The sequence below is a fragment of the Dipodomys merriami genome, unplaced genomic scaffold (assembly GCF_024711535.1).
Source record: "Dipodomys merriami isolate MVZ:Mamm:240054 unplaced genomic scaffold, mDipMer1.0.p SCAF_3, whole genome shotgun sequence".
NCBI lineage: Eukaryota > Metazoa > Chordata > Mammalia > Rodentia > Heteromyidae > Dipodomys > Dipodomys merriami.
The window spans coordinates 84,564,427-84,576,204 of NW_027204492.1; the positions used below are offsets into that span (position 1 = coordinate 84,564,427).

An 11,778-nucleotide genomic window follows, 5' to 3' on the forward strand; every position below is an offset into this window, starting at 1 on the left:
GTCCTTTAGCCCCAGAATCTGTGACCCGTGCATCCTATTACCTACCAATAGATGCCCCCAGATCTCTACTGTGCCTGTCTCTATCCTCTCCAACTATCCTTCAGTTCTTTCCTGCAAGACTTTAGAGTGTTAGTGTGGGAGGTGACGATGAGCTGGTTGGGCCTCAAGAAAGGGCTGGAGTGGGTATTGCCAGTCCAGTGGAACCTCCCTCAACTGCCCCAGGGGCCGCATCAAGCACCTGGATGTGGTTGCCCTGCTGAGACGCATCCAGCCCCCCCTGGGATTTGGGAAGCTGTGCCCACATCGAGTGGCCTGTAAGGTTTGTGTTCCACCTTTCCCGTCTACTTCTGGTCTTTGGGAGGGCTCTGTACTAGATAGGGAGGGACAAGGACTTGTCTTGGGTTGGGATAGCTGTTTGCTCACAAACCAAAAGTTTCTGAGTCTAGGTATTCTTGTCTACATACTTGGCATTTTCTCAGAATGGATTCTGGTGTTTGCAGAGACTTGTGGCAATGAACGTGCCTCTCAACTCAGATGGGACGGTGACATTCAATGCCACACTCTTTGCCTTGGTGCGAACATCCTTAAAGATCAAGACAGAAGGTGAGCCGGGTGCTGGTGGCTCACCAGCATAAGTAGCCTGTAATCTAGCTGAGGCTGAGATCTAAGGATCATAGTCCAAAGCTAGCCCAGGCAGGAAAGTCTGTGAGACCCTTATCTGTAATTAAGCACCAAAAGGACAGAAGTAAAGTTGTGTCTGAAGTTGTAGAACACTAGCCTTGAGCAAACAAAACTAAGGGACAGTGCTTAGGCCCTAAGTTCAAGCCCCAGTAGCAGCACAAAGAAATAAAGGGGCAGGGAAACAAAGCAAAAAGTGTGGGAAATGGGAGGAGAAGTAGAGATAAAAGAATAGGAGAGTCCTTTGGGAGAGTATCAGGAGGAACTCAGAAAGTGGAAGACAGAAATCTTCGCTCTGATACCTCAGATACATCATGAGGTTCCTCCAGACTGATGTCCCCATCTTGTCTGATGGGGATGATGATTAGTTTTGATCAAAGTTTTCAAGCCCCTAACTAACAATTAGTGGCAACTACAAATGTTCTTCTTATTTCATCTGCACTTCATTCTCCTCCTTCCAATGTAGGGAACCTGGAGCAAGCCAACCAGGAGTTACGGATGGTCATCAAAAAAATCTGGAAGCGGATAAAGCAGAAGCTGTTAGATGAAGTCATCCCCCCTCCAGATGGTGAGTGCCCCCTTCACCCTAATCCTTGATCCTGGGTGATTGCTCATATCATCTGCTCATATCATCTGCTCTCCATCACAAAACCAGCATTGGCCCTAGGGTAAGAGGCAATTCTTGCTTTTGGGTAGGAAGTAGAGAGGCAGTGGTAGGGCAGTGGACCTCTGTGTAACTTTGTCCCCTCTCCTTTGTCCCCAGAGGAGGAGGTCACCGTGGGCAAATTCTATGCCACATTCCTGATCCAAGATTATTTCCGAAAATTCCGGAGGAGGAAAGAAAAGGGGCTACTAGGAACTGAGGCCCCACCCAGCACATCCTCTGTCCTTCAGGTTTTCAGTACAAGGCCTAGTGTGACTGTGCGAGTGTGTAGGCTGATCTCTTTCTTTTTCTTTTCTTTTTTTTTTTTTTCTCTTCCTGGGGCTTGAACTCTGGGCCTGGGCACTGTCTGAAGCTTCTTTTGGTCAAGGCGAGTTCTCTATCACTTGAGCCACAGTACCACTTCTGGCTTTTTTTGAGTAATTTATTAGAGATAAGAGTCTCATGGAGTTTCCTGCCCAGGCTGGCTTCTAACCACGACCCTCAGATCTCATTACAGGCGAGAGCCACCAGCAACAGCCTGATCTCTTTCTTGATCTCATGAAACCTATGTCATAGATGAGGAAAGTCAGACCCCAGGCCCAATAGAGAGTCAGGGGTGGCTGAGAACCCATCCTGTGTGCACACCGTTATATGCATGTAAACCCTGAGCTGCCAATTTCCCTGTTCTTGTTTTTTAATACATTTTTATTGTAAAAAAATAGTGTACAAAGGGTTTACAGTTACATGAGTAAGGTAATGAGTACATTTCCTATCAAGCATTGTTACCTCTTCATTTATTTTTCCCCTACCATCCCTTCCCTCCCCACCTCCCCAACTCCTCCCTCTCTCCTCCCCACAAGTTGTAAAGTTCGTTTTAAACATAGTGTCTTGTACATCTCATTGTTACAATGGGTTAACCTGTATCCCTATTTAAGCATTTTGTTTATTCCCTTCCCTTCCCCAAATTAGAAAAGTGTGTATACAATATGCAGGGCACCAGAATCAAATACAGTGAAAACAGGGGTTATACCATGAGGGAAGAGCATACAAAAGAAACAAAAAAAAATCACATGGCATATTAGAAGTATGATAAAAAAAAAAAAAAAAGCAACAGCAAGAAAAAAACCACTTGTGTTCCTATCTTGGGGTTCATTTTACTTAACATCATCTTATATGGTCATATGTACATAGCTTTTTTTTTTTTTGTCGGTCGTGGGGCTTGAACTCGGCCTGAGCGCTGTCCCTCAGCTCTTCAGCTCAAGGCGAGCGCTCTACCACTTGAGCTACAGCGCCACTTCCGGTTTTCTGGTGGTTTATTGGAGATAGGAGTCTCACGGTCTCTCCTGCCCGGGCTGGCTTTGAACCGAGATCCTCAGATCTCAGCCTCCTGAGTAGCTAGGATTACAGGCGTGAGCCACCAGCGCCCGGCTGTACATAGCTTTTGACCTTTTCTGCTAGTCCTAGACATGTACTAGTTATTGCAAATAAGGAGAACCATGGGACCTATGTTTCTTTGGGCCGGGATTACTTCACTTAATATAATTTCTTCCAAGTCTTTCCATTCCTAACAAATGGGGCAATGTCATTCTTTCTGATGGAGGCAAAGAATGTCATTGTGTGTTTGTGTGTGTGTGTATGTGTGTGTGTGTGTGTGTGTGTGTGTGTGTATCACATTTTCTTCATCCATTCATTTACTGAGGAGCATCTGGGTTGGTTCCATATCTTAGCTATGGTGAATAATGCTGTGATAAACATAGTTGTGCTGATAGCTTTAGTATACACTTGTTTGTGATAGTTTGAGTAAATGCCCAAAAGTAGGATTGCTGGGTCATAGGGGAGCTCTATGTGGAGTCTTCTGAAGAACCTCCATACTGCTTTCCAAAGTGGTCGAACAAGTTTACATTTCTACCAACAATGCAGTAGGGTTCCCTTTTGGCCACATCCCCTCCAGCCTACTGTTGTTTTTATCCCTATAGGCTGGTCTAAGGAGCCTACAGGACTTGGGTCCTGAGATTCGGCAGGCCCTCACCTGTGACACGGAGGAGGAAGAAGAGGAGGAAGAAGAGCAACAAGAAAGAGAAGAGGAGGCTCAGAAAGATCCAGAAACATACAAAGTGAGGACAAGTTTTAATTTCCCCAGGAACTCTGGAGTTTAAAATATTCCTTCTAATCCCTACATGACTTTCATGCTGTCTCCCCAAATGGAAAAACTATTGAGTACTGGGGCTTGAACTCAGAGCCTCAAGTTCTTGCTTAGCTTTTTCACTCAAAGCTGGGACTCTGCCACTTGAGCCACACCTTCACTTCCAGCTTTTTGCTGGCTGATTATAAGAGTCTCAAGAGATTTGTCTTTCCCAGGCTGTCTTTGAACCATGATCCTCAGATCTCAGCTTCCTGAGTAGCTAGGATTATATGCGTGAGCCACCAGTACTTGGCTCACAATGGAAAAATCTTTTTTTATGGTCAGTTGTGGGCTTGAACTCAGGGCCTGGGCACTGTCCCTGAGCCTCTTCATACTCAAGGCTAGTGCTCTACCACTTGAGCCACAGCACCACTTCTGGTTTTTGAGTGGTTAATTGGAGATAAGAGTCTCATGGGGACTTTTCTGCCCAGGCTGGCTTCAAACCTCCATCCTTAAATGTCAGCCTTCTGAGTAACTAAGCTTCCAGCACCCAGCTAGAAAAATCTTTATTGAAACCCCTGGGAACTCATGGAGCAGTGAAAGATACATGCCACCAACCAAATGACTTAGAAATAACACTAATATAAAACTCCATCTCAGACAGGCATTGGTGGCCCATGCCTATAATCCTAGCTACTTAGGAGGCTGAGATCTGAGGATTGAGGTTCAAAGCTAGCCCAGAAAGAAAGTCCGTGAGACTCTTATCTCCAGTTAGCCACTAGAAAACCAGAAGTGGCGCTGTGGCTCAAATGGTAGAGCACTAGCCTTGAGCTGAAGAGCTGAGGGACAGTGCCCAGGCCCAGAGTTTAAGCCCCATGACTGACCAAAAAAAAACAAACAACAACAAAAAAAAAAACTCAGTCTCATGAATTTCTGCAGGCCCCCATGGGTTCTCAACCCCCATCTCGCCGGAGCTCCAGGATTTCTGTGTCTTTGCCTGTTGGGGAAAGTCTCCCAGATTCATTCTCTCCCGGGCCCAGTGATGATGATGTGGGGGGTCCAAATTCCAGACAGCCTGATGTGCCCCAAGCTGCATCACAGCCCCACAGGTACAGTCTAACATCTGGGAAAGGGTGTGAGGGGAAACAAGAGCTAGACACCGTATTGGGTGGCATAGGAGAAGGGCCTAGAAGCCCTCAAGTGAAAGTCTAAGAAGGATGGAAATGTTTAGATGAGTGAGAATAGAGGATAACAAGAGTCATGAAAACAGCAATGCAAAGTATATGATATAGAGCCAACTGGGTTTGAATTTAAATGGTGGTTCTGTCATTTGCTAAGTAAACTTGGACTAGACATTTTCTTTCTACAATCTCCAATTCCTCATCTGTAAAATGGGGATGAGAATGGCACTTACTTCATAGGCTAATGAAATGCATAATGCATGACACATCATACATACCAAATGCCTAGCTTATGCTCCCTGCAAACACTCGTGGTTGTCACGTTGATGCTGTCTTTTCAGCAGGCCAACTTTGAGTTTTTTGAAACTTTGGGTCTTTTCCTCTTTACTTATGTATTTATTTGTTTTTGTAATCCTTACTACTCAGGAGGCTGAGATATCAGGACCAAAGTTTGAAGCCAGCCAAGGCAGAATTCTTATCTCTGATTAAGCACCAAGAAGCTAGAAGTAAAGTTGTGGCTCAAGTGGTAGGACAATAGCTTTGAGTAAAAATCAAGCAAGAACACAAGGCCCAGTGTTCCAGCCCCAGTTACCAACACAGAAAAGTTACATTTATGCTGTGTGACTGTTCCTCAAAAAAATTGTAAAGCTCAGTGTTTTTGTAGGAGATACAACATGGGAAACAGGAACCCAGGGACATATATTTGGGGAAGGGGAAATCTGGCTTGCTTTATTTTGTGCCAGTACTGGGGCTTGAACTCAGGGCTTGGGTGTTGTCCTTAGCTTTTTCTCTCAAGGCTAGCACTCTACCACTTGAGCCACAACTCCAGTCAAGCTTCTTTGTTGGTTAATTGGAGATAATAGTCTCATAGACTTTCCTGCCCAAGCTGACTTCAAACCTAGATTCTCATATGTCAGGCCCTTAAGTAGTTAGGATTATAGGTATGAGCCACTAGTGCCTGGCTGGATTGATTTGTTTAATGTGCATTGCTTTCTCCAGGAGAAACTCTGGGGCTCTCATGTTCACTATCCCAGAAGAAGGAAGTCCTCAGCCCAAGGTTACTAAAGGGCAAGACAGTCAGAATGAAGAAGAGGAAGTTCCTGACCGGTACACTGGGTACACGGGCACACCACATAAGAAACCTCCCAGGGCTGGGAATGTGGCTTAGTGGTAGAGTGCTTGCCTAGCATGCATGAAGCCCTGAGTTCTATTCCTCAGTACTACATAAACAGAAAAAGCCAGAAGAGGCGCTGTGGCTCAAGTGGTAGAGAGCGAGCCTTGAGCAAAAAGAAGCTCAGGGACAGTGCTCAGGCCCTGAGTTCAAGCCCCAGGACTAGCAAAAAAAAAAAAAAAAGAAAGAAAGAAAGAAAAGAAAAGAAACCACCCAGGGAGGGCAAGACTATGGTCATACCTCCAACACTGAGTCCCAGACCTCAGTTCACACCTGACCCTTCTGCACAGGCTCTCCTACATAGATGAACAGGCAGGGACTATGACAACTCCAGTCCTTCTGCCACCTCAACGATCCCAGAGATTCGTAAATGGGCACCACATACAACGTCGACGTCTGCTGCCCCCCACACCTGCAGGTAAGTATAGGAATGAGGAGGCTGGGAATGTGGCTTACTGGTAGAGTGCTTGCCTAGCATTCATGAAGCCCTGGGTTCAATTCCTCAGCACCACATAAACAGAAAAAGACATAAGTGGTGCTATGGCTTAAGTGGTAGAGTGCTAGCCTTGAGCAGGGACAGTGCCCAGGCCCTGAGTTCAAGCCCCAGGACTGGCAAAAAAAAAAAAGAGAGTAGGACTGAGGAGCCAGGTACCAATGGCCCATCCATGTAATCTTAGCTACCTAGGAGGTTGATATCTGAGAATAAAAGTGCTAAGCCAATCTCGGCAGAAGAGTCTGTAAGATTTTATCTCCAATTTAACAGGGAAAAAAGCTGAAAATGGAGCTGTGGCACAAGAGGTAGAGTGCTAGCCTTGAGCAAAAAAGCTTAGAGACAGTGCTCAGGCTCTAGTTCAAGCCTCGGGTCTGACACAAAAATAAAAAGATTTTGGATGAGCCCTCCAGGTCTCCTAAGGACAAACAGAACTGAGAGATAGAGATGGACCAACTTTGTTCTTTGCCTCCAGATCGAAAGCCCTCCTTCACCATCCAGTGTCTGCAACGCCAGGGAAGTTGTGAAGATTTACCCATCCCAGGCACCTATCATCGTGGGCGGAACTCAGGGCCTGGCAGAGCTCAGGTGAGGTGCTGGGGTCTGCAGGGGTGGGGAAGCCTAAGTTGAACTTATCAAACACACTACCCGTCAGGCTGTCAGCAAAATGGGACACATGTGAACGAGTGCACATAATCCTCTTTGTACTTGTGAGCTAGGTATTACTGCTCCCGTTTTATAGATGAGGGAATTGAGGCCGAGAAGTTGATCTGCCCAAGATCACACAGCTATTAGGCAGCAACAATTAAATCCAGGCCTTGTGAAGGGAGTGGAGCTTCTGGCTAGGAGTGGAGCTCAATGGTAAGGCAATTGCTTTACATAGTAAAGGATGGCCCTGAGTACCATCTCCACCACCACAAATAAAAAAAACAGCCAGATTTGAATCAAAGAGAAGGAAAAAGAAACAAAGAAAGAAACAAAGAGAGAGTGAGGAGGGAGAGGGGGAGAATATTAAGCTGGGCACCTGTAGCTCATGCCTGTAATTCTAGCTACTCAGGGGACTGACATCCTGAGAATCATGGCTCAAGGCCAGTCTGGGCAGAAAAGTCTGAAATACTCCATCCCCAAATTAATGAGCAAAAAGTTTGGCTGGGGGCATGACTCAAGTGTTAGACTTCCAGATAATCAAACTAGCTGAACAAGGGAGGTCTTAAGACCCAGTACTAGAGGGTTGGGAAGGTGGCTCAGTGGTAGAGTGATTGCCTTGCATGCATGAGGCCCTGGGTTCAATTCCTCAGCACCACATAAGCAGAAAAAGCCAGAAGTGGTGCTGTGGTTCAAGTGATAGAGCACTAGCCTTGAGCTGAAGAGCTCAGGGACAGTGCCCAGGCCCAGAGTTCAGGCCCCATAACTGACAAAAAAAATAAAAAAAGACCAAGTACTAGAAAAAAGAAAGAAAGTGGTGCTGTGGCTCAAGTGGTAGAAGGCTTGCTTTAAGCTGAAGAGCTCAGGGACAGCACCGAGGCCCAGAGTTCAAGCCCAACAATATTATTAATAATAATAATAATAATAAGGGGCTGGGAAGGTGGCTCAGTGGTAGAGCATTTGCCTTGCATGCCTGAGGCGCTAGGTTTGATTCCTCAGCACCACATAAGCAAAAAAAAAAAAAAAAAACACCAGAAGTGGCGCTGTGGCTCAAGTGGTAGAGCGCTAGCCTTGAGCTGAAGAGCTGAGGGACAGTGCCCAGGCCCAGAGTTCAGGCCCCATGACCGGACCCAATAATAATAATAATAATAATAAAAAGGAAGGGAGGAGGGAAAAAAGGAGGGAGGGAGGGAGAGAGAGAAGGAAGAAAAGGAAGGAAGAAAAGGAAGGAAGGAAGGAAGGAAGGAAGGAAGGAAGGAAGGAAGGAAGGAAGGAAGGAAGGAAGGAAGGAAGGAAGAAGGAAGGAAGGAAGGAAGGAAAAGAAAGGAAAAGAAGTCATGCATGGTGGTATATGCCTCTAAGACTGAGGCAGGAAAATCACTAGCTCCAAGATAGCCAGGCCTATATAATGAGACCTTGTCACTAAAAATAAAACAAAAATAATAAAATAACTTAAATTACACTTGGAAATAAAGAAAAGATGAACTGGGTGCTGGTAGCTCATGCTTTAATCCTAGTTACTCAGGAAGGTGAGATCTAAGGACCATGGTTCAAAGCCAGCCCAGGCAAGAAAGTGAGTGAAATGCTTTATCTCCAATAAACCACTCAGATAAAGCCAGAAGTGGTGCTGTGGCTCAAGTGGTATAGCACTACCCTTGAGAAAAAGAAGCTGAGGGACAATGCCCAGGCTCTGATTTCAAACCTCAAGACTGGCAAGAAAAGAAAAAAGAAAAAGAAAACAGGGCTGGGAAGGTGGCTCAGTGGTAGAGTGCTTGCCTTGCATGCTTGAGGCCCTGGGCTCAATTCCTCAGCACCACATAAGCAAAAAGAAAAAAGCTGGAAGTGGCACTGTGGCTCAAGTGGTAGAGTGCTAGCCTTGAGCTGAAGAGCTACGGGACAGCGCCCAGGCCCAGAGTTCAGGCCCCACCACCGGACCCAAAAAAAGAAAAGAAAAGAAAGAACATCAAGTCTAATTTACATCTATTGCTTATTCTGGGATTTTTTGTGTGTGTGGGCCAATACAGAAGCTTGAACTCAAGACCTTGGTGCTATCCCTTAGCTTCTTCACTCAAGGCTGGCACTCAAGGAGCCACTGCTCCACTTTTGGCTTTTTGGTGATTATTTGGAGATAAACGTGTCACAGACTTTCCTGCCTGGACTGGCTGGATTTGAAGCGTGATCCTCAGCTCTCAGCTTCCTGAGTAGCTAGGATTACAGGTGTGAGCCACTGGAGCCCAGCACACATATGTTCTCTTTTACTCTATTTTTGTATTGAGGAAGAGGGATGAGACTCACAAGACGGAGTTCAAGACCCTTACAGCCTCCTGTCAATCCCTGTCCCTTTGATGTTTATTCTGGTTCAGGGTTCCTGGGCTACCCCTCCTCAGAGGGGACGACTCTTATATGCCCCACTATTGTTGGTGGAAGAGGGCGCAGCGGGGGAAGGATATCTTGGCAAATCCAGTGGTCCACTTCGCACCTTTACCTGTCTGCACGTGCCTGGAACTCACCCAGACCCTAGCCACCGCAAGAGAGGCAGCGCCGACAGCTTGGTGGAGGCTGTAAGTCTGTGGAGGGGTGATGTAGTCAAAGAAGCTGGGGTGTAAGGGGAAGTGGTGGGCACTTGGGAAGGAAGGTAAAGGAGTCTCCATGTTCTGTGTCAGGCACATTATGTGTGTGCCTTTGATCAATGGTGATCCCACTTGCATCCCCCAGGTACTCATCTCCGAGGGCCTGGGCCTCTTTGCCCGAGACCCACACTTCGTGGCTCTAGCCAAGCAGGAGATTGCAGATGCATGTTGTCTGACATTGGATGAGATGGACAGTGCTGCCAGTGACCTGCTGGCACAGGGCACTAACTCACTGTACAGTGATGAAGAGTCCATCCTCTCCCGCTTTGACGAAGAGGACCTGAGAGATGAGATGGCCTGTGTCCATGCCATCTGAATTCATCACCCCCTACAATGCTCAATAAAGCTGGTGTCTCCCCTCTCCAGAAGGAGGCAGACATGGACCACACATTGCTGGATTTGGGTATCTTTGCCCTGAGGGGTCTGCCCAGTCATCCCCACCCATCCACCTATCCATCCATTCATCCATCCATCCATCCTTCCTTCCTTCCTTCCCCAGTTCCAGCCCTGAACTACTGCCCACACATGGGTATTTCCAGAAACCAGGACAGCTAGGCCTGATTATTCAGCGTCAGGGAAGGAGGGAGGAGGAGGAGGAAGAGACAGCAGCCAAAAAAAGCTGGAGACAGAGCGGAGGTGGTGGGGGAGGAGGAGGGCACTGGGCAGAGATGAAGGAAGGGGGAAAGAGAAGATGTGGCAGGTACTTGGATGGTAGGGAAAAGCAGATTTCCACAATGAGGGGTCAGTCAGGGCAGACTGAAGAAGGAAGGACAGACAAGTGGAAAGGAAACGATAAAGACGCCTGTAAGAGACTCAGTAGAAAGGGCTGGAGGTTGGAGGTGGCTGGTACAAAATGTATTTTAGGAAGAAGGGTCCTATTATGGCACCAGGAATTTCAAGGAGGCTAAGTTGAGATTACCCTGTCTCCCATCTCCTGTCTTCTACCCGAGAAAGAGAAGAAAACCTAAATCCATTAGTAGAAAATATAGGTGACAACAAAGGGTGGGGCTGGTAGCCCTTGGGAACCTGCTCAGAGTCCCCCGACCTTCCTGAAACCACGTAAGAGTTACCCACTCTCCTCTCACATAGCTGTCCAAGTGCCAGTACTGGGACTTGAACTCAGAACTTTCTGCTTTCACTTGGCTCTTCTGCTCAAGGACGAAGTTCTACCACTTGAGCCACAACCTCCACTACCCCTTTTCTGATTCTTGCTCCACCTTTGCTTATCACCCCACCTTTGTTCCTTCATGGAAGGCTTCTCAGGCACTTACTGTGTGCCAGGAGCCATGTTGGGCTTCCCTCAGGGCAAACTGAGCTGGCTTAGACATGCAACAAGGCTTACCCCAAGTGGGAATTAGTTCCACTCCAAAGGAATTGGAATCATTGTAGTGAATGATGGAGGATGGGGTCACTACTGAGGAGAGTCTAACTTACAGTCACCACCTCACTCACAGTAGGGGTTTCTCATTTGTGTCAATCAAGCTACATTGAAATGGAAGGGGAAGCCACAGTAAAGACTGGAACTCCAGAGAGTTACACTAAGCATTGAAACAAATGCTTGAAATGGTTGTGCTGGTATATAATAGGACAGCAAGCCATGGGCAGGGAGGGTGAAGAGAGTGAAAGAGAAGAAGAGGCTGGAGCCTCACACCTGTTATCTTAGCAGCCCAAGCAACTGAGATCTGAGGATCATCATTCAAAGCCAGAAAGGGCAGGAAAGTCTGTGAGAATCTTAGCTCCAATTAGCTACCAAAAATCTAGAACTAGAGGTGCTGCTCAAGTGGTAGAGCACCTAGACTTGAAGAAAAAAAGCTAAGGAGGGTGACATCGTCAAAAAAGAAATGTACTCATTACCTGACTTATGAAATAGTAGCCATTCTATATATCACCTTAATAATAACAATAAAATAATAATGATAATAATAATGGCTAAGGAACAGCTCCCAGGCCCTTAGTTCAAGCCCTAGTACCACAACCAACCTACACTCCCACCCCCAGCCAAAAAATAATAAAAGAAGGGAGAAGGGAGACTGCTGAGAGATGAAGTAGAAGAAGCCACCTGAGTCCAGATCATACAGAGCCTTGGCCCCCAAAACATGGGTTTGTTTCTAAGACAATGAGAAACCATAAGAATTTGAGTAGGGTAGTGACATGGTTAACTTTGCATTTTAAATAGATACTCCCATAGCTGTGCTGAAAACAGAAGGGAGGGGGAAGA

At 46.6% G+C, this 11,778-nt stretch overlaps 1 protein-coding gene across 1 annotated transcript in view; it reads left to right on the top strand.

The window, feature by feature from the left end:
* Positions 1-9,876, top strand: part of Cacna1f (calcium voltage-gated channel subunit alpha1 F) — a 42,104-nt gene extending 32,228 nt beyond the window's left edge. Inside the window, exons 38-48 of the mRNA XM_070039173.1 lie at positions 223-319; positions 501-603; positions 1,145-1,246; positions 1,442-1,572; positions 3,298-3,435; positions 4,383-4,552; positions 5,624-5,731; positions 6,086-6,213; positions 6,761-6,873; positions 9,294-9,491; positions 9,646-9,876. Of these exons, the coding sequence (XP_069895274.1) occupies positions 223-319; positions 501-603; positions 1,145-1,246; positions 1,442-1,572; positions 3,298-3,435; positions 4,383-4,552; positions 5,624-5,731; positions 6,086-6,213; positions 6,761-6,873; positions 9,294-9,491; positions 9,646-9,876 (1,519 nt within the window). The remainder of the gene's footprint in view (positions 1-222; positions 320-500; positions 604-1,144; positions 1,247-1,441; positions 1,573-3,297; positions 3,436-4,382; positions 4,553-5,623; positions 5,732-6,085; positions 6,214-6,760; positions 6,874-9,293; positions 9,492-9,645) is intronic.
* Positions 9,877-11,778: the final 1,902 nt, after the last annotated feature.